General features: G+C 39.7%; 3 protein-coding genes across 3 annotated transcripts; 2 read left to right on the forward strand and 1 right to left on the reverse strand.

Annotated features, from left to right (window-relative positions):
• The first annotated feature begins 595 nt into the window (after positions 1–595).
• On the forward strand, positions 596–5,428 carry LOC140873882 (uncharacterized protein At4g26450). The gene is made up of 5 exons (XM_073277180.1): positions 596–945; positions 1,422–3,416; positions 3,653–3,842; positions 4,105–4,159; positions 4,997–5,428. Exons 2-5 carry the CDS (start codon positions 1,528–1,530, stop codon positions 5,047–5,049), a joined length of 2,187 nt encoding a protein of 728 aa, XP_073133281.1. The 5' UTR covers positions 596–945; positions 1,422–1,527; the 3' UTR covers positions 5,050–5,428.
• A 143-nt stretch (positions 5,429–5,571) lies between these two features.
• Positions 5,572–9,916, reverse strand: LOC140873799 (uncharacterized). The gene has a single exon (XM_073277090.1). The coding sequence runs from the start codon at positions 9,023–9,025 to the stop codon at positions 6,113–6,115; it is 2,913 nt and encodes a 970-aa protein (XP_073133191.1). The 5' UTR covers positions 9,026–9,916; the 3' UTR covers positions 5,572–6,112.
• A 4,008-nt stretch (positions 9,917–13,924) lies between these two features.
• On the forward strand, positions 13,925–14,686 carry LOC140870664 (uncharacterized). Its single transcript, XM_073273054.1, has one exon. It carries the CDS (start codon positions 13,925–13,927, stop codon positions 14,684–14,686), a length of 762 nt encoding a protein of 253 aa, XP_073129155.1.
• The last annotated feature ends 8,036 nt before the right edge of the window (positions 14,687–22,722 follow it).

A 22,722-nucleotide genomic window follows, 5' to 3' on the forward strand; every position in this document is an offset into this window, starting at 1 on the left:
ATGTGAAACCGTTTCACATGAGTTTTTATGTTAACATTATTAATGTTATATAAATAATAATATAATTATTTTTTTAATTAACTAACTCGCAATTAATGGGTGAAACTTTAGATAAAAACTAACATTATATCTTAACTTAATTCACAACAAAGCTTAGATCATTAGACAAATTAGTCATTTTATATTACATTATCTTTTCTTAGTCATTAAATTTTCTCTTATTTACCAAAATGACATTAAATTTGTGGCATTTGGTGTTTTTTTATTTATGAAAATATCACACACATGTTGCGTGTTTTAGTGACGGTTTATTTATGAAAATACTATATTTAATTTTACAATTTGTTTTTTTGTTTTTGTTTTTGTTTTTTTATTAAAAATTAAGATTTATATAAGCACGTAATACATGCAAAGAAAGTATTAATATATATATTTTAAATCTCATCAAAAAAAATATATATATTTTAAAATTCAGAAGTGAAAATCAGATGGAATTGGGTCGAAACCGGAACCACAATGGAGTTAGTGGGCGGTTCCGGATCATTAGTGGATCAACCCGCCCCATGTAGCATCTGAACCGTGCTTCATTCAATGATATCCCTAGGATGAGGAATCAGTTGTATGCCTAAAAGCTGCAGATTTTACCACCCAATTTCTCGTTGATTTGTAATCCCTTTTCATAGAGGAATATTCACAAAATTATATGTAATTACGCAGTGGATCAGACTGTAATTGATTCCTGGACCGTTCTTGGATCTCAATAATTCGCTTAAAATACGAAATTCTGTGCACAATATTTTAGCTGGGGATTGAACCTTTTTTTGATGATGGAGAGGTGGAGATTTTACCACTATTGAATGGCTGATGATGAGAATTGAGAACTGGATCTGATTCTGAAAGACTGAAACCCTTAAAAATTTGGCATCGACTTCACTCAACTGTAAGGTAAACCCCACTGACGTACCCGATTTGGAATTTCTTGGTTCATAAATCGCCAGATCTGCAAGTTGATGTGAGATTTTGATTGTTTATTCTCGCTTCTCACAGAGCTTCTATTTGTAAAAAAAGGTTTAATTTTGTTGGGTCTTGGTAGAAATCTTTCAAACGAGGAAAGACAAAACTAAAAAATATATATGTCGCGTCATTTCATTGAAATACTGCAACAATTCTAGTTATATTTCACTGCCGGTCAGTTTCTTTGCTACCTGTAAAATTCTTATCGTATTCTTTAGATGTAGAAAAATGTAATTATCTATGTTATTGTATGTTTAGATTCTGGACATGCAAAGAAATGAAAATTGGGCATTTCTTTCTGTCAAGTCGTCTGGTGATGTTTTATCTTTTATTTTATTGGTCAAAATTGTATTTATGCGGTTAAAAATATTGAATGTGATCCTGAGGTTTGGAATGTTTTATTGAAGGTAAATTGGAGAAGCATCAGTGGCTGGAAAATATATTTTGCAGAGGATTTTCAGCTGTTTATCTCAATATATCTCTGTATCTGGATAATATATAACTGTCTGAAATATGCACGCGAGGCATCGGAATGGACCAGGGAACGGATACTGGTCTAATTCTATGGGTATGAGGGGTCAGGCTGCAACTTCCAGAATGTCGCCCGAAGGTTCGATGAGAGGCCATCGGATGTATGGTTCCGAGCATAGGAACAACAACCGTGGTGGCTTTGGACGTGGTGGTCATTCTAGGCAATTTCAACCTCCGCCGCCTCCTTCACACGGGATTGACATTTTCATGGAAGCTGGTAGGTTAGCTGCTGAGTATTTGGTGGCTAAGGGTGTGCTGCCGCCAAATGCACTCTCAGGGAAATTGAAGAATGGTGGGTTGAAGAACCAAATGGGTCGACTTCATGTTTTTAGGCCACATGAAGTAGACATGCAAATTCCAATGGATGGCCGTGCACCAGACAACACACATTTAGGAAATGTTGCTCTTGAAATAGGTCCCACCAGGAGAAGGAATCCCGTGGACGAAAATTCCATGGATGGTTCAAGGAACTCTATGAGAGGGAGGAGAAGAATGGGATCCTTTAAAAATCACGGCCCAGAGGTGAATACAGAGACGGGAAAAAGTGGGGCATGGGCTGACAGGAGTAGAGATTTTCCTAGCATAGGGGTCGAGAGTGATGCTTCCTCTGGACAGCATGTTGATCAGCCCGTCGATGGAGATGGCCATGGCGGAATGCAAACTTTGTCTCTGGGTGAAGTAGTTCAAGAAGGTTGTGCTGCGAGTAATCTGCCATCTGAGTTTGAGGAGCACAATTCAATGGAGGATGCAGGGGCAAAAGCGAGCTCGTCTAGTGCAGAAAAGTTTCTATCAGCTGATGCCAAGGTGGAAGCCACAAAAGAGTCGTCTAGTGATGCTAATAAATCTGATGCAGGAGCTGAGGTGGTTAACAAAGAGAGGATTGTTAATGACGTGGAAATATCGCAGAATGAGAATGAGATAGCAGATTCTGCCCTGGGGGAAACCTTACCGAGTAAGTACGATGTTGATTTACTGAAGCACTTCAAATTTCCACGGATTCCCACTAGAGCCCGTTCTTCATTGAAAGTGAAGGGTTCAAAGGGTGGTCCGGATCCCATGAATGAAGATGACAAAATAACTGGAAGAGAACTTTCTGGAGGTTCTGAAGTTCAAGTTGTAGATGTTCCTGATGACAGTTCTACTGGAAATGCTTCAACTTATAAAATGCATGAACTAAATAGCCTTGACTCTGATGTTCAGAAAGCTACAGGCACGGATAAAGAGCAGCCGGTTGCATACATGACAAGGTCTGGACGGTCAAGGCCCACATATTTCCAGGAACAATCTGTGTTTAAAGGGCAAAAGGAACTACTTGAGGAGGGGCTGTCTGTTGTCAGCTGTTCCACCTCCATGAGTATGAATATAGGTTTAAAAAGACCGATAGATGATGACACCAGTGGTAAGGAGGTTTTTAAAAAACTCAGAAACTGTTCTTCAGTAGATACTGAAGCTAATGGCTGCCTACCTCTTTCAACTTCAATGGAAAATCAGCCAACTTCACAAGAGGCAATAATTGCACAGAGTACACAATCAGTTCTATCTCCTGATCAGAAGAGTTTTAATGTTTCTCCATTTCCCAAAAATCGAGATGAATCCTGTGAGTTCACAGGATTTAAGACTTGTGACCTTAATCTTAGTGGAACTTGTGATGCCAGTGAGAATGATAATGCAGAAAGGGTTTTGCTTTTTCCTTCTGTTATTGAAACTGAAAAAGAAGCAGCACCTGTTGATTTTGGTTTGTCTATGAATAACAGCTCGAATGTGCCTAATAAAAATGCTAAACTTGGGATGAATAATAATAACATTGAGGTTATCGATCTGGAAATTGATTCTGGGCAAGAAGACAATATCTTCAGTCATCCTGAGAAAAGGTGTGTACTGTTGCATGTTCTACTGCATGCATATACAGCTTCACGATTAAAGTATTAAACATTATTTCATCCAAACTGCACTTACCTTCATTGTGCATTTGGCTTTTAGTTAGTTTGTTTTTCTTTTTGTCTTTTTTATTTGGTGTGGTTAACTTCTTACCTAACTTCACAACCAAATTATTTCTGCTTGTTCGACATAGTTTTTCTTCTAAATCTAGTATATCTCAATTATGCAGGGCGGATTCTGTATTTACGGACTTGGATAGCTTTCCTAATAATTTACATAATGCTAATGAGATTCCTGACGTTCAGGATGGTTATGGGCTTATGTTCTCAGATTTACTGGGAAATCACAGCCCACACAGTTCTTCTGTACCAACCGACTTAAATTCCTTGCACAGTGAGATTGGCCTTCCTAATGGCGAGGTATCATGGTCAACTTCCAATGACTTCTTCCCATTTCGTCATGATCTGTATTGAAGAAGCAGTTAGTTTCTGTTGCTAAATAAAAAGATACCAATTGTTAGAGTGATTTGGTTATCACTTGTTATGAATCAGCATAATATTTGCTATGTGATACCTCTTATATATCTACATTCTTTTTATTCGACCTAAATAAATGACGAATGAAACATACTTTTGGTAGTTGGTAGTCATAGATAGTTTTAATGTTTCAAATCTGTTGCAGGGAATTCTTGGCGATGATGACTCAATTTATATGGCCCTGGGAGAGATACCAATAAGTATGCTTTATACTTCAATTTAGTGATTTACTTTGAAAGTTCTATAATCCATTTTCATTGCTTCTCTTTTGTTGTAAGTTGGATAGGTCTTTTGTTGTTAATGAGCTTTTACATGCCTCCATATTTTAGGCATTTCTGTTAGTAAGGACTGATGTCGTAGAGCGGCATAAAATTTATTTATTGTTACTTAGGGGAAATATTTAGAAAAGTTTACAACTTCCATTTCCTTGTGTATCAAATATTTAATATTTGACAAACTGTCTCACTATAATGACCATCCAATTCATGAAGATCCAACACACAACCCCTTCCGACCCACCCCAAGATAAGGGATGATATCAATGTTTAAAGTCTTGCTAGTTTTTTCTCCACATTTTCATTCCTATATATTTGAAACTAAACATTCCCGTAGAAACTTGTTTTGTGTTGACATAGGCGTATTGGTAACTGAAACCTTTTTCTAAGACATAAGGTTAGAGTTAATGAGACTACTTTGGAGATTGGGCTTGCTGCCTTTCCTTGTCTAAATAGAACCTTTGGGAAATAAACAATGTTACCTGCAAAGAATGAACGAACAAATTTCTCACCTTCAATGAGTTGCCAAAGTGAGGGCAATTCCAAGTTGTCTCTTGTGTAATTTCTTAACTGGTTCAATTTATTGGTCCCCCTCATTTACTTCCATGTTGTGTGATATCTACACCGTGGTTTTAATTTTTTCTGCTTTGGACGGGATGTACTTGGGGTTATCTCATAGTCCCAAATGTGTTGCTTGAACGAATCATCGTGTAATTTCATTGCATTTCCTCTTTCAGACTATTTTTTTAAATCTTATTGTAGGCTTTCTGAGGAACTGGGAGCAGCCAACACAAGATTATGGAAAACCATTTTGAGCATTTATGCATCCTGCTGTTGTTCAATAAGTTCCTGTCACTTCTCGTTTCAACTTGTTTGTACACGATATGGTATGAAGATGTTGGAAGTATATCATCTTTAGTATGACTTTATTCCTGCTCATAGTAGGTTGAGAAATAGTTGGTAATAATCGATAACTGGAACATGGAATTGTATCTTATAATTTCTTGTCTCTAGTTTAGCCTAGAAATGTTGTAAGAAACAAGGTTGGTAATTTCCCACAGCAGACGCCAGAAAATGCCATTCTAAGCGAGACGACTGCTGTTCATACCTTTAGGTCCGGTGGAATTTTACCATTTTTCCAGTTTGTGGAAACCGAGCCCGTGTCGGTGCAAACACTTTAGCTCCTTGGTTTCAGTTTTGATTTGCTTCTAAGCAGTGCGACTTCAAATCCGGAATCACATCGGGTCAGAATTGAGTAAATGGTGGGTAGTAAAGTCTTGGTAATTTTCCGTACTTCCCCGTGCTTGTTTCGACTTTCAAGTGAAGTCGTGGATATGCTTTTTAATAGCATATATGTAATTTCAAAATCCATAATTAACTAGAAATTTTTTTGAAGCATACATACATTGTAAGGTTAAAATAATTGCACTTATGTAACTTATTTCTAACTTAAAATTTCATAATTAATTTAAACGTGTTACAAACTTACAAACAGATATTTGGCATGTGGTCATTAAAAAAGAAGAATGAAATTGTTTGTCTAAGAAAAAATTAAAATGAAAGGTATCAATATTTGAAATTGAAACGGGAGGGATGAAATACATGATTAGATGGGATTGAAGATGCAATTTCTGGAAGAAAACCTTTTGACTATGACAATGTCTTGCGACTTTAATCCGTGATTTTTGAACTCCTATCAGGATACATTTCATCATAAATATTCACTACACACAAACCTGAAAATTCAACACGGGTTGCGATAAATTCCCAGTCTATGCTGGAGTCTTCGATTTTTTATGTAACAGATAATGGCAGCATCATTACAGAGTGAACGAAACCGAGTTACAGTGTTTGAACTGTGATTTCTTGAAATAAACATTATATCTTACTTCTCATCCTAACTAACTTTGCCAATGTCTCTTGAGCAGCTAAAGTTTGAGCATGGTTGTGTCCCAGTACCACTGTCCTAATGCTGATGCATGTCCTGCAAACCTCTTCACCGCTGCTAAAATGGCCGCCTCTTAGAAGTAACTCTGCCCTCATCTCGAGTAGTGTGGCTTTCAGCAAGGTAACCTCCTGCCACACATATTCATCCACTCTTTGATTCGAATTCAGTGCATTTCTCCAGCAAAGGGAGCCATGGCACCAGTCCTGTATTTGAGACACAAATGATTTCTCCACTTCTTCGAGCACGCTAGTGCATACTTTTAGGAGCTCTAAGGCCGAGTTGCATCTGGAGAAGGTGGTGAATGCTCTTATTGCTAGAGGGAGAGCCGTTTTCTTTATAAAGAGAACCGTGTCAATCGCCTTGAGCTGAACAACCGGTCCTTCGGATTTGAAACCGAACACAAGGAATGTTGAGGCCCAAAGGTGTTCAAAATTTGCTGATGTATTCCCAGTTTTCCTTACTCCTTGAACTACTGCCTTGGCAGCAAAAGTACTGTCTTTTCTTTTGGTGAATGTTTGAGTGATGGGGTGGAATTGAATCCAGCAGCCAGGTTGCCGGTTTGTTTTTCGAGCCAAACCCAGTTTAACTAAAAGTAGGGCTGAATCCTCTTCTCTCTTGCATGTTTGGCTCGCTAAACACCCCGAGTAGCAATTCAAAGTTGTTGGCTTCAAGCATTTGGTCCACTTTCTTACTTTGTCTCCTGTGGATGGTATGTTAGATGCTGCTGCTGCGAGTAAATTTGCCGAAACAGGTGCTGGGGCAAGCCATGCTCCAACCTTGAGCATTCTTGAGGCAAGAAGGTACCGGTTCCCACTCTTTTGCTGCAAAAAAGCCCCACAGAAGGAGAGGGCTTTCATTAAGAACGGGTTGGTTCTAACAAATTCCTTATCTGCAATGCTCAAACTGGAGTAGTCAGCATCTTCGTGGACATATTGGGTCTGATTCACTGCCTCGTATAGAACAGATGGATTGATTGCAAATTCTGTTACAAGAGAAGCAACCAACGACAAACCAAAACTCGAACTGCCCAATTTTTCATCAATTTTTTCAAGAAACTCTACTTCTGCAGCCGGATATTCCTTTCCTCTTCCTCTAATTATTGCCATTGTATCATTCAAAGGCAATGGTTGAAGCTTCACTGAATCAAAGCTTGTTTCTGTGGAGAGCCTTGTAGTGATTATCACATGAGTGCCTGCTGTGTTTCTTGGTATGAAGTCATGTAGATCCTTTCCTTCCCACCATTCCCTTTCATTTTCAAGATTATCGATGATTAGTAAATACGGTGTATCTCGAAACAGCTCCCTTTTAACCCTTTTGAAGGCTTCAGATTCTTGTTCATCAAAGCTACGAAGCCTCCCTCTTTCTTTCTCTTCATCCGCACTCACGTCCAACCCCATGTTAAGAGACAAGTTCAGTATATTTTGCCTGAAATACCGAGCTTCGCCACCAACCCACAAAACCATCTTGTATCTTTGCGAATATCGGTGGGCGAATTCCAAAGCAAGCTCTGTCTTTCCGATTCCCGGCAATCCGTTTATGCACACAACGCTGCTGCCCAAGTTCTTGAGTTTCCCACTTTTCGACTTCTTCTGTTTATTCCTCTTAACTGAGTTTCTTCCGATTCCAACCTCTGAACTTGTGTATTTTCCTGCCCGACCATGGTCAACCTCGCTTTCCTCGTCAGCCAAATAATCCCGACAACCGAATAATGCAGTCTTGATTTCCATAATCTCCCTCTCCCTCCCCACAAAAAACTCGTTTCTTGAAAAGAGTATCTCCTCAAGTATTTTGACTTCCTTTTCAACCACACTCTTCCTCCCTAGCTTTCCTCTTAGCATATTCACTGCTTTTGAAACACAGCTTCGCCAGTTACCCTCGTTTGCTTCTAGCCGAACCTCATGATATCTCTTTAGTAAATCTAATGCTTCTTTACACGCATTATCCGAAACAGGTTCGAAAAGAGTCCTAATCTCATTGGCATCTGTGTTGAAGAACAGAGGGATCAAGTTCTTCTTTTGAGCAAAGAATCTAATCTCCTCCAAGCTCATATGGCTGACAAGACTATTACTTGTGATCACCACCAAACCAAAGGTTGCGGAGCAAATAACCTTGTCAGCAATCTCATGGCTCTGATTATCGGCATACTTGGCTCTGTCCGCCACAAAGCAAGCAATTCCCTGAACCTCCAACTCCGATTTAAGCCACTTACAAAACCGTGTCAAATTCAGGTTTTGAACATGAAATCCTATGTACACATCACAACTCCTAAGCTTCAAATTTGAAACCGGCGAAACCGGGCCTTTGGTGAATGAGTTTCTAGGCACAGGGAAAGAGAACGAGATTCTAGGTGCAGTTTCTGTGCCTGAAACTGGTACGCAAGTAACAATCTTGAGCTTTGTCTTGGCCGGATCAGTGGTGTAGTCTTGCCTTTCAGGCGGCGGAGTGTATGAAGTGCTAGGGATGTCATCCGACTGAGAGCCGGAGCATGACATCGGCGGAGAGGGATGAGTAATGGTGGTAGCCGGAGTGGGACATTCTTGTGTGGGATTTGGGCTTGGATTTGCAGCCAAAATGGCTCTTGGAGAAATGTAAGGTGATTGCAAAGCTGAAACAAATGCCGAGGATGGAGGGGAGATGAGTGGAGAGTGGCATGGAGATGATGCTATAGAATTTGCTGTTGATTTCTTGGAGACTGATGAATCTTGATTTGAAGGAACAATGTTGGCTAAAATTTCCTTACCATTCTTCTTGCCTGAGCCTTTTATCTTGATGGTGAGAAACTTGGTTTCAACTATCTTCCCCTCTTCAAAACCTCCTGCAGACAATCCCAAGTCTTCTTCCATGTTCTGCTAATGCAGCAGAAGGCCTAAAAAGTACGTTTCAGCAGAGGCAAGAAAAGGGATTCTAGAGTGAGAAGTTGGAATGTCTGGAGTCATATATTTCAGTGGGATTGACAAGAAATTCAAAGCCTTGATTGGAAAAACCAGAGAGGAACTGTTCTTGGTGTTGGATTCTAGCTCTGATTCAAAATGACAGGTGAATTAAACTTGTGCTGACTAAGGACACTTCGGTCTTGAATAATATGAATGCAACAGTGTACACTTTTGAATTCTTGAATCATCAATCTTCTTCCATTTGTGGGCCTTGAAGAGTCAGAATCAGACCTCAGCTTTTACTGTTCAGGAGTGGATCAGAGTGCACGAAAGAATCAGCATCATACAAATCAAGAACTAAAGGTACAAATCCCATTCTGCAGAAACAAACTATAATGAACGGCTTGTATGTTCACTTTTAAGTGGAGAAAATTACAAAGAAAGAGTGACCTTTTTTTCTCCATAGTTGCAGAGAGGCCATCTGTAAAGTATCTGCTGTTTTCCTCTTTGATAATGAAACAAGCTGTACAAAATGGGATAGCTTGTGAGTTGGATCTATGAGGTTTGAACATAAAATATAGCAAATATTACAAGGTTTTTGCATTTCTTTATTGTTTTGTCTTGGGCTTAGAGTGTGTTACTTTTTGGTTCTTTGTGTTTTAAAACTATGAAATTAACAAAAGTTTATATTTGATCACAGAAGCCAAAGATTGGTCGGAAAAAAAAATTCATTGGAAATATCGTTGGTCAGATGAACCATTAACGTACGCAGAATAGTATTGGCGTGTGGCAGAGTTGTTAATTAAGATTTTTTTTTGAAAATTTATGTATAATTTATTAGATAGAACAATATTATATTCTTCAGAATATATCAAGTATATCTAGGTCCTGCCGTGGCGGATTAAACAAAATGATTATTAGGGAAAAGTTAATATTTTCGTAATTTGATTTTTTTTTTCATTTTTGTTATATTATTTCAATTCACAGTTTAGTTCATTGATTTATAAATTCTTTTCAATTTTAGACATTTTTTTTATTAGAATACTAATGTGATGTTAGATATGCAAACAATATATAACGCCACATAAGTAACTTCGAGGTCAAATCATCGTTTTTTCGGCTCTATATAAACGCTCGGTGAAGAAAGATTAAAACTAGAGAGAAAAAGGTGTAAAATAATGAACTAAAATCATGAATTATTCATCAATAGGCATGACAAAAAAATATAAAATGTTCAAATTACAAGAACGCATATGTAATCCCTTCTCAAAAATGTAATTTCTTCTTCAATAAGTCCCAAAAAATGTGCATTAAACTTACATTTAACTAAAAACTAATGTGCATTAAACTTAAAATTTAACTATAAACATTTTATATTAGAAACAATTTATTTTTCTTTGAAAAGAATAAATTTATTTTAAAGATGATTCCATTCCATCCTTCTCCTCGAGTACATGTCAGGAATTGAAAATGGTCTTGAATGGAAACAAGGAATAGTGGACAGATAAATGAATAAAGGGTCAGATTTCCCTCAGCTCATCTGACATATTTGTGACATTTTTATATTTTTTGCCGTGGGAATTGGAGCAAGACTGGTCCAAGGTAGTGTAGTGACTGACCTTTTAATACTTGGTTTTTAATTAAAAAAAAATTCTTGGTTTTTAATTAAATAAAATCGGCCTAAATATATAAACTATTATTATTTCTTGGCATTTATATTACTTTTTGTTAAAAAAAATATATTTATCTAGTGTCTAAATAAAAATTCACTAATAACAAATATTTATAAATATACTGGATATGCCTAGATATCGATTACAAATTATCAAAAATTTAGAATATGAAGTTCAAAATCGTAATAATCTCGTGGATTTAAGGAGTAGCTATGTCCACAACCATAATTTGTAAATCGTGGGAGAGCCTCTATGGTTGTTCTCAAAAGGCTTCTCATAAATTTTTGTGATAATAATTGTTATCAGGCTATATATTAATTGTTTCTTGTAGGGGCAGACCAATTATTTCCATAATACAAGTGAATAAAATGCTAAATAAAATTATTAATTTTAATTATTATTCATAGTATATTTTAATCATGAGATCTTTTGGGATACATACTTAGAAAAATTATACTGGTCAAACATTTTTCAATACTATATAAATAGTTTGCATGTTTTTCGTTGAGTAATTGTCAACTTAGGCATTGTTTTGTTCACCATATTATTAATATATATATAACTCATCTCATCTCATCTCATCTCACGTTCTTATCACCATATTATTTATCCATATACTAACTATTTATTTTACATCAATTAAATCATTAATTATTTATCTTACATCAATCAAATCATTGAATTAAATTACTATATTACCCCTTATAAATAATATAATTTTTATTTTATTTATTGTTAAAAGGACAAAATAGTCATTTAACATTTTTATATAAAATTTAATCAATCAAATCAAATAAACTATAATCTATCAATCAAATTCAATATTATTTTAACTATCATTTCTTATTTATTTTTTATCTCTGACACCGTTTGGTTCATGAATTGGACAATGATGGATTAATAATATATGTATTTTAAATCAATATAACTTGTATTAGATAATGGTGCATGACACTAATCCTTGGAAGAACTTGAGCCAAACATTGGACAAAGCAAAGATGATTAATAAATCAATGTGATATCTTTCACACCAAACGGTGTCATGTATTACTTATATCATCACTCAAACCAAACAGTGCAATATCGGATTTAATACATTGAGGAAAATGATTTGATTAGAATATTTTTATAATATCATATAAATTACCTGGTGAAAGATTATATTAATCCATCTGAGTATTTTATATATTGATTGATTTTTTTAATTAATGTGGTCATAATTACATTGATTAAATACCCTAACTAGCACCCAAAACGTTGTTCAAAGTATAAAACCCTACGCTATAATTTACAAAGCTATGTTATTATTGCTTAAAAAAAACTACGTTATTATAATTATGTTATGACTTTTTATGGCTGTGTACCTTTATGATTTAGAGGGCGTTACTGGTAAATAATAATGGCATCGTACTCTTGAATTGATGGCCGCACAATTAGGTTGGTCAAATCTAGAAAGATTGAAACATATATTTAATGCATATTTGTAGGCTTGGCCACTATTGTATATACTTATATATTCATAAATATGATATTTGTGTCCATTAAATTAGGGGTGATGCTACATGTATAATAAAATTTGTATATCAAATTTTACAACATAAAAAATTTAATACAAGAATTTAATATATCAAAATCTCACGATATATTAAATACACAATCTCGCAATAAAATAGCAAAATTTCACGATATCATTGTTGTAAATATCGTTATACACGATATTTGTTGTACATTTAGCATTATCAAAGAATAATGCTAGAGGTACAACCAATATATCGCACAGAGATATTTACAACAATTATGTCGTGATATTTTGCTATTATCTCGTGAGATTTTGATATGATATCGTGAGATTTTGCATTCAATATATCGTGAGATTTGATAAATTAAAATTTTGTATTGAATTTTTTGTGATTTAAAAATTATTATAAAAATTTGATTGTAACTTGTACATGCAGCATTGCTCATCAAATTTTGCCAGACTTCGATAATGAAGTGCCTGCTTTTAATTTGTATATGTACCAATTAGATTGTTTATTATGTTAATGTTTCTTGTTAATAGTAATTAACCGCCTATTTCTTGACAATTTCTTCTATCCTATGTCGAAAGAACCTATCACATTTCATTGATTGACAATAAATATACTTGGATTGGTTTCCTTTTATAGCATATAATTTTTCTTCGTTTTCGTGGTACATATGATATTTTGACAGTCATAAAGAAAAAAAAAATCATTAATTTATATTTAAACATATCAAGATCGATGTTAAATATGAATTAGTTTTATGTAAATATCATTTTTTGATGCTTTTAAAATTTTAAATTGAATAAATATATATATTGTGATACCCCGATGAGGAAATCACCTCAGCTCAAAGACGACCCTAAGGTAAAGATCAATCCTTAGATAGACAGGATGGTCCAGGAGGTCGGCTCGGGAGATCCGTCAAGCTCCTCCACCACCATCACCCAGCTCGGGAGCTCGGGAGCTCAGTCAAGCTCCTCCACACCATCATCCAGTTCGGCTCGGGAGCTCAGCTCGGGAGCTCAGGACCTCCTTCAAACTCCTCCACCATCATCTCCATCTTAGGTTGGGAGCTCTGGAATTCATCTCAGCCCCGATGTCAGTAGGGAGTTAGCTCAGTAGAGGGGTTGGACAACCTTGATGAGCTAGCTAAGATGTTAGGATCAGTGCTCGGGTTGAGTTCAGGGGTTCAGCAATAGATCACTCATCCCTTTTCCATATGACCCCAGGTAGTATAGCGTCCTCATGATGACAGTTCAGCTCAGATTAAGTGTTTGTTATTTCCTTTGTCAGATAAGATTCGGGCGAGATCTCAGCCTAAATATTCGGGATTGTGATCCCGGGATTCGCGAATTCTTGATAAGGAAGGTAGGCGCTAAATTCGGAGCTCTCTCCTATAAATACCAGGTTCATTTTCATTATTTGGATCCTAATTCTTCACTCGTGGGCACACACCACTCTCTATATTTTCGCTATCCTAGCATCTGACTTGAGCGTCGGAGGGGATACGCCGGAACACCTTCCGGCCCCCCTTAACATTCTTGTTAGTGGTTTCAGGTCAGCAGCAGTTCATCTCTTATTTGGAGGAGTTTCTTCAGCTCATCCAAGGAGATCACTTTATTGAGGTATATCAATTGGCGCCGTCTGTGGGAAAATCGAGCTAAGACGTAGATATGGCAGGAAGAGGAAGAGGAAGGGGAAGAGGAAATGTGGCGGATATGACTGTAGATCAGCTCAGCCAGTTCATCACTCAAACGGTGCAAGCGGCCATGGGTCACAATCCACCACCTCCTCCCGTGGGTCAGCCAAACCCAATGGATGCGGTGTGGGAAGAGATTAGGAGACTAGGTCGGCAAGTAGGAGGTCGGCCTGGGCCTATACAAAGGGAAAGTCCTTTTGCTCGGGCTATTCTAGATGAGGAACTCCCTGCAAATTTTAAGCAGCCTACTTTAGGGGAGTATGACGGGAGCTCAGATCCGGAGGAACACTTGGGGAGATTTGAAAATGCAGCCTTGTTGCATAGATATTCAGATGCAATTAAATGTCGGGTCTTCCTCACTACTTTGGTAAGGTCAGCCCAGCAATGGTTCAACCTTTTACAGCCTGGTAGTATTCAGAGTTTCAATGACTTCAGCTCAGCTTTTCTACACCAGTATGCGAGTAGCAAGAAATATTTGAAGACTTCTCTCAGTTTGTTCAATATGAAGCAATCTGAGGTGGAATCGTTGCGGGAGTATGTTCAGCGCTTCAATACAGCAGCTCTGGAAGTACCTGCTGCCACTGCTGACACCTTGGTCAACTCTTTCACTCAAGGGTCGAGAGGAGGGGAGTTTTTCAGATCCTTAGTCAAGAAGCCTCCTTTGACTTATGATGAGCTCCTTAGTAGAGCTGAGAAGTACGTGAATTTGGAGGATGCACAGAGGCAGAGGAGATAGGAAGGAACGTCTGGGAGTAAGCCTAGTGCCAAGGTGGGAGCAAAGGCCGAGGGGAAGACAGAAGGAGGAAGGAAGAGGGTGGCAGAAGAGATGAACAGGGCCAAAGGACCCTACCCCTATGTACCCCTATCGGTGAGCCTGGAGAAGGCAATGCAAGTATGTGAGGATAGGCGAGCACTTGTGAGGCCCCGCAATGCTGAGAAAGGCCCGCGGTTACCGCCATCTGACAAGTTTTGCGATTTTCATCAGGAGTATGGGCATATCACCAATGATTGTCAGAGGCTAGGTGAGGAGGTTCAAAGGATCATGTATGATGACCCTCGAATCAGAGCTGAGCTGACTCGAAGAGCAAATCCTCCTCGCCAAGGCCGAGCTCCCCAATGGAGGAATCAAAGGAATGAAGATAGAGAGAATCAAGGTGATCATCAGGGAAGAGCTCCTCCAAACGGTCAAGGAGATAGGGTGCAGCAGATTGCAAATCATCCCAATCGGGGTGTTATCCATATGATCTCCGGGGGTAGTACGGATGGAGATTCGGGAAGGGCTCGCAAAGCTCACGGGCGTAGGTTGGAAAATTTTGAGGTAAGTTCTCAGCTCAGCAGTCCCACTGACCCGAACATCAGTTTTGGAAGGGAAGATTTAAAGGATGTGGTGCTAACCTCATAATGATCCCCTACTGGTCACCTTGACCATAGCCAATTATGACGTGGCTCGTATCTTTGTGGATACTGGGAGCTCAGTAAACATTATCTTTAAAGAAACTCTGGACCAAATGAAATTGGAAGGATTTGAATTGGATCCAATCACCACAGAGTTGTATGGGTTCACGGGTCATGCTCTGCAACCATTGGGACAGATAGTGCTCCCCTTGTCCCTTGGGAGTAAAGAGCAGAGAGTAACCAAAATGGCTTGCTTCACCGTGATGGAAGCACCATCCTCTTTCAATGGAATATTGGGGCGCCCTGCCCTGAGTGATTTCCGAGCCGTGGCATCTACCTATCATCAGAAGTTGAAGTTCCCAAGTGGAAGAGAAGTGGGGGTTGTTCGGGGTGATCAGAAAGCAGCTCGGTTATGCTATGTGAATGAGGTAAGGATTGATTCAAAGAAAAAGAAGAAGAGGGAGGTAGGAATGGTTTCAATAGGTCGAACATTGAAGGCGCACGGACAGAAGGTGCTTCTGATGTCCGAAGAAGGTCATGAGAAGGTAGAATTAATCCCGGGAGCTCAGATTGTCAAATTAGCTGCTGATCTGAGCCCATTAGTGAAGCAAAATTTGGTTGGTTGCTTAAAGAAGAACAAAGATGTTTTTGCTTGGTCTATATCGGAGCTCACAGGGGTCAGTGCAGAAATTATGGTTCATCGATTAAATATTCTTGCGGGAGTAAGACCGATAAAACAGAAGAAGAGACACTTTGGTCCAGACAAGGATAAGGTCATTAAAAAAGAGGTAGAGGAACTTCTTAAGGCAGGACACATTAGGGAAGTGCAATTCCCTACCTGGTTATCCAATGTGGTCCTTGTCCCTAAGAGTTCAGGCAAGTGGAGGATGTGTGTTGATTTCAGGGACCTAAATAAGGCATGCCCAAAGGATTGCTATCCCCTGCCTCGAATTGATCAATTGGTTGATTCAACGGCAGGTCATCAGTACTTATGCTTCATGGATCCATATCAAGGGTATCATCAAATTCCTCTGGTGGAGGAAGATCAGGACAAAGTAAGTTTCACCACCTCTCATGGAACTTTTTGTTACAGAGTGATGCCTTTTGGTTTGAAGAATGCAGGGGCCACTTATCAAAGACTCATGGACAGAGTGTTTGCCTCCCAAATTGGCAGAAATGTGGAAGTTTATGTAGATGATATTCTGGTAAAGTCTCAGGATAATGTGGGGTTGCTGGCCGACCTAGAGGAGACTTTCTCGACTTTGAGGGCTTATCAGGTGAAGCTTAATCCGGAGAAGTGTGTATTCGGAGTCAGGGGAGGTAAGTTTTTGGGGTATATGGTTACTGAGAGGGGCATAGAGGCCAATCCTGAGAAGGTGCAGGCTATTCGATCCATGTTTGCTCCCCGTAACTTGCAAGAAGTTCAAAGGTTGGCAGGAAGGATTGCAGCCTTGTCTCGATTTATATCAAGATCAGCCCATAGAAGCTTACCTTTCTTCAAGGTGCTTCGCAAAACCAACAAGTTTGAATGGGATGATGAATGCGGGAAGACATTTGATGACTTAAAAAGTTACTTAGTTGAGCTCCCTGTGTTGGCTAAGGCAATTCCTGGTGAACCATTGTACATCTACTTATCAGCTTGGGAAGGGGCCGTTAGCTCAGTACTTATTAGGCAGGAGAGAACAGCTCAACACCCTATCTATTTTTTCTCACATGCCCTTAAGGGTGCAGAACTTCGGTATTCAGAGGTGGAAAAGTTAGCATTAGCCTTGGTTATGACAGCAAGGAAGCTCAAACCTTACTTTCTATCACATCCTATTGTGGTGCTAACCAACAGCCATATTGGGAGGATATTAACTCGAGTTGATATTTCGGGAAGGTTGGTAAAGTGGACTACGGAGCTCAGTGAGTATGATATCCAGTATGAACCAAGGACGGCCGTTAAGGCCCAGGCGTTAGCTGATTTCCTTGCCGAAACGAGACATATGGAAGCAGAGGATTTGTGGAAAGTATACGTTGACGGCTCTTCTAATAGTGAAGGATGTGGGGTGGGGGTGTTTTTGATCTCCCCTCGTGGAGATGAGATCAGATTGGCAGTTAGGTTGGATTTTCGAGCTTCTAATAACGAAGCAGAGTATGCTGTGTTGATTGGCCTCCGAGCAGCTAAGCAAGCTGGGGCAGCTCGGGTGCACCTCTACTCTGATTCACAGTTAGTAGCCCAGTGTTGGAGAACGCGGAGATCAGATCAATCAGAATTGATACCCGGTGCAGCGAAAGTTTAAAAATTTTATATGGAACGATTCCATAATGGGTATCAAAACTTAACGATTAAATTGTGTGTGTAAAAATTAAATAACAATTATAAATTTTTACCTCCAATCTCGAATCGAGATTATGGACACCAACAGATTGCTCTGCTCTTGTTGTATATCCCTGGAACTGATGGACGAACTGTTCTTCAATCAGGTCCACGAACGGATAATTAATCCCTCTGATAGATTGCACTAGAAAATCTATCAGAAGTTTCTACGAAGAGAATTAACGAATTTGATCCGTTAAACCAGACTGTAATTCAAAATTCACAGGCTGGATTTTCCCGAGTAGAGAGGGAGGGTGTCGGCCACTTTAGAGAGAAAATAACTAGGTTTTCGAAAATTGTGACCTGTTGTGTGTAATTTCTGTACTGCAATAACTTATTTATAATGTAGGCCGCTAACAGCTTAGGGCCCATTAGTCATAAGTTCAAGCCCATCAAGCAAAGCCCGCATGTTCAGAAATTAATATAAAATTCATCATGACTCCGATTGATAAACCGATTTCACCAATGTGCATAGAAACCATTTCTGCACCTTTTAAAGTCAAGATAAATTTTTCTGAATCCGAATTCAGTGATTTCCAAAAATGCCCATCCCTATGTCATTTTAGGAAATCTTACTCCTCTACTCTTAAATAAGAAGTCCAACTTCTTTGTTCATTAAATTTAACTCTTTAAATTTAACTATCTCAACGGGGATTAAAAATCCATTACTCTGTGTGACCCTCAATGGTTCAGGGATACAGCTAGCCGTGGGCTCACAACTCCTTGTGACTCGGAACAACAATTTCCGACTTGCCCATCGAATCATGGTAAGAGCGCCTAGCAACATCGCCCCATGATTCCCTAGGTATCACTGATAGTGCCTGCAAGAACCAATAGATTTTGGTTAGCGTACAGTACGGTCCTTTCATCCAAATATCCCGATCGAATCAACAACCATTGGTATATCGAGAGTCGTTCGAGATTCGATAACTATGCAATACATCTTGAAGATCAAATAGTGACATCGCATGTGTTACTAAGAAACCATTTCTTAAAACACATCATGTACTCTGGCCAGAGATTCGTCACACTAATATCTCCTCAGATCGCATAGGATATCCACACTCGCAAGTATGTGGTGAATCCTTGACAACAAAGCATCGACTCCTATATGTGTTGTAACTGTACCCAATCCCGACACCTGATGACCCCAATAGAGTCGGTAAACAAGTCAAAGCACAGTACTAGCATATAGAGTCTCAATGATGTTTCAAGTAGTAAGGACTAATGGTGTACAACCAAAACCGCGGACTTTATCCACTCGATAAGTGATAACCACTTGGAAAGTCCGGATAGGGTAGTTCGATCATTCATCGTATGAATATCCATTTGCATGCTTCGAACATCTCTATGTTCCTTACCAATGAAACGTGGTACTCTGCATCGCAAATGCTAGTCTCAAACTCGAGCGATCCTTATCCTTATTATCGGACGGCTCAATTGACTAGGAACAGTTTAGAATATACAGTGACTATAAGATGTGTTTCATGATAGACATCCCCATGTTCTACCACATCTTACATACACTATAGTATATTCAAGGTCTTTATCAAAACAACAATAGTATATCACAATATAACAATATGAAGAAAGATAAAGTCATTGCCATTAATAAAAGTGTAAATTATATTAAACAAAAGATTGTTTATACAAAGAGTCATCAAAGCCCTTAGCCACAAGTTGGCTCACCGGGCACCTACTCTTTCACCCAGCAGGTGAATGGAACGTATGAAGTCAAAAATGAAAAGCTGAAGGAATATATGAGGACGATAGAGGAATCTAAGGGTTTCTTTGATGAGGTATTGTTTGAACAAATCCCGAGGGAAAAAGCATATTATCTCGCCAAGATGGCTAGCTCACTTCATAGCTGGAAGACCAGGGAAGTTGTTGTGCAAGTGGAATTGACACCCTCTACTGAGCTCGCACCATTAGCTCAGGAAGAGAGTGACTGGAGAAAGGAGCTCTTGGATTACATAGAGAAGGGTGAGTTACCAAAGGATCCGAAGAAGGCATATCGGTTGAAACAGAGGAGTCTCCGCTTTGTGATGATGGAGGGAGTTCTTTATAAGAGGTCATTTGCAGGACCTCTTCTCAAGTGTTTAGGCCCCAAGGAAGCTCATTATGTCCTAAAGGAGATACATGAGGGGTGTTGTGGTAATCATTTAGGGTCTTATTCTCTAACCCGTAAGGTTCTCTTGGCAGGATATTTTTGGCCCACTATTCTGAAAGATGCCATAACTTTGGTGACTTCTTGTGATAGTTGTCAAAGACATAGTAAACTTCAGCACCAACCAGCAGCGTTAATGAAAGGGATAGTAGCAGCATGTCCTTTCGATCAATGGGGAATTGATATTATGGGTCCTTTCCCTCCAGCCCCAGCTCAAAAGAAATTCTTGTTGGTTGCCATTGATTACTTCTCTAAATGGGTTGAGGCAGAGGCTTTAGCTCGAATTACTGAAGGGGAAGTCTTGAAATTTCTGTGGAAGAATATTGTGTGCAGATTTGGAGTACCACGTAAGCTCATATCTGACAATGGGAGGCAGTTTCAAGGGGCTCGAGTGCAAGCTTGGTGTAAAGGAATGAAAATTCAGCAACACTTCACATCTGTCCATTATCCTCAGAGTAATGGTCAGGTGAAGGTGACTAATAGGTCTTTGGTGCAAAGCTTGAAGACGCGTTTGGGCCAAGCCCAGGGAAATTGGGTGGAAGAGCTCCCTAGTGTGTTATGGTCATATCGTACCACACCAAGAATTGGAACTGGAGAGACTCCATTTAGTATGGTGTACGGAAATGAGGCCGTCCTGCCAGTAGAAATTGGAGAGGAGTCGGCCCGGATCATTTTCTATGATGAAGAAAATGGAAAGAGGAGGAGGGAAGACTTAGACTTTTTGGGTGAAAAGAGAGAAGCTGCTGCTATCAGGATGGAGGCATTCAAGAACAGGATAGCTCGGTCCTATAATCGTCGCGTGCGCAGGAAGGATTTCCAGGTAGGAGATTTGGTGCTGAGAAAAGTTCAGGAGGTGGCTGTAGGGAAGCTCGACCCTAAATGGGAAGGACCATACAAGGTGGTGATGAGGCTCAGTTCGGATGCTTACTACTTGGAGGATTCAAAAGGAAAGATGTTGAAGAGACCTTGGAGCGCTTACAATTTACGCAAATATTATTCTTAAATGTTGCAAGTTAAATTTTCCTTTAAGTTGTAATTTGTGCAAGCTACTTTCTACGTTTATCTATAAGCAGTTATTTTTTCAGAAATATTGATGTAAATGTGCCTCAGCTCATCACCTTAGTCACGCTTCTTAAGCCCCTGACTTGGGTTCAACTCATCACCTTAGTCACGCTCCTTGAGCCCCTGACTTGGGTTCAGCTCATCACCTTAGTCACGCTTCTTAAGCCCCTGACTTTGGTTCAGCTCATCACCTTAGTCACGCTTCTTAAGCCCCTGACTTTGGTTCAGCTCATCTCCTTAGTCACGCTTCTTAAGCCCCTGACTTTGGTTCAGCTCATCACCTTAGTCACGCTTCTTAAGCCCCTGACTTTGGTTTAGCTCATCACCTTAGTCACGCTCCTTGAGCCCCTGACTTGGGTTCAGCTCATCACCTTAGTCACGCTTCTTAAGCCCCTGACTTTGGTTCAGCTCATCACCTTAGTCACGCTTCTTAAGCCCCTGACTTTGGTTTAGCTCATCACCTTAGTCACGCTCCTTGAGCCCCTGACTTGGGTTCAGCTCATCACCTTAGTCACGCTTCTTAAGCCCCTGACTTTGGTTTAGCTCATCACCTTAGTCACGCTCCTTGAGCCCCTGACTTGGGTTCAGCTCATCACCTTAGTCACGCCTCTTAGGCCCCTGACTTGGGTTCGGCTCATCACCTTAGTCACGCTCCTTGAGCCCCTGACTTGGGTTCAGCTCATCACCTTAGTCACGCATCTTAGGCCCCTGACTTGGGTTCGGCTCATCACCTTAGTCACGCTCCTTGAGCCCCTGACTTGGGTTCAGCTCATCACCTTAGTCACGCCTCTTAGGCCCCTGACTTTGGTTCAGCCCTTTGCCTTAGTCTAGTCACCTCGACCCTGATTTTCGGGCGCAGTTCAGTTACGGGTCACTTCATAGTGGTCTCATGTAGATGAGCTGGCGGTCCAGGAATATTGGCTGGGAGCTCGGGAGTCCATTTAGGCAATCTGAGAACACATTTTAGGTCAGGTCGGAAGTTTGGTTCCAGAGGCTCAGCTCGGCTCCGGCAGATCAGCTCGGCTCCTACAGATCAGCTCGAATTCCGGGTGTTAGTTTATTTTTAAAACAAGTACTTTGCTCCTCTTAGGGAGCTCAGCTCTGTTCAACGCCTCCGGGTGTTAGTTTATTTTAAGACAAGTGCTTTGCTCCTCTTAGGGAGCTCAGCTCTGTTCAACGCCTCCGGGTGTTAGTTTATTTTTAAACAAGTGCTTTGCTCCCCTTAAGGAGCTCAGCTCTGTTCAGCGCCTCCGAATGTTAGTTTATTTTTAAAACAAGTACTTTGCTCCTCTTAGGGAGCTTAGCTCTGTTCAACACCTCCGGATGTTAGTTTATTTTAAGACAAGTGCTTTGCTCCTCTTAGGGAGCTCAGCTCTGTTCAACGCCTCCGGGTGTTAGTTTATTTTTAAACAAGTACTTTGCTCCCCTTAAGGAGCTCAGCTCTGTTCAGCGCCTCCGAATGTTAGTTTATTTGTAAATCCGTACTGTGCTCTCTCCAGGGAGCTCAGCTTAGCTCGACATTTTTGGGTATTAGTTAATTTTTAAACATCTATTTTGCCGCTCTTCAAGAGCTCAGCTCAGCTCACCTTCGGGAGTTAGTTAATTTTTAAGCATCTATTTTGCCTCCCTTCAGGAGATCAGCTCAGCTCACCTTCGGGATTTAGTTAATTTTTAAGCATCTATTTTGCCTCCCTTCAGGAGCTCAGCTCAGCTCACCTTCGGGAGTTAGTTAATTTTTAAGCATCTATTTTGCCTCCCTTCAAGAGCTCAGCTAACCTTCGGGAGTTAG

This window comes from Henckelia pumila, chromosome 1 (assembly GCF_033568475.1).
Source record: "Henckelia pumila isolate YLH828 chromosome 1, ASM3356847v2, whole genome shotgun sequence".
Classification (NCBI taxonomy): Eukaryota; Viridiplantae; Streptophyta; class Magnoliopsida; order Lamiales; family Gesneriaceae; genus Henckelia; species Henckelia pumila.

Bases quoted from the DNA above. Each gene is read 5' to 3' on its own strand.
- LOC140870664 (XM_073273054.1), top strand. From the start codon at position 13,925: ATGGCAGGAAGAGGAAGAGGAAGGGGAAGAGGAAATGTGGCGGATATG.
- LOC140873799 (XM_073277090.1), bottom strand. From the start codon at position 9,025: ATGGAAGAAGACTTGGGATTGTCTGCAGGAGGTTTTGAAGAGGGGAAG.
- LOC140873882 (XM_073277180.1), top strand. From the start codon at position 1,528: ATGCACGCGAGGCATCGGAATGGACCAGGGAACGGATACTGGTCTAAT. The intron at 3,417-3,652 runs GTGTGTACTGTT...TCAATTATGCAG, and splicing joins TTCAGTCATCCTGAGAAAAG to GGCGGATTCTGTATTTACGG. The intron at 4,160-4,996 runs GTATGCTTTATA...ATCTTATTGTAG, and splicing joins CCTGGGAGAGATACCAATAA to GCTTTCTGAGGAACTGGGAG.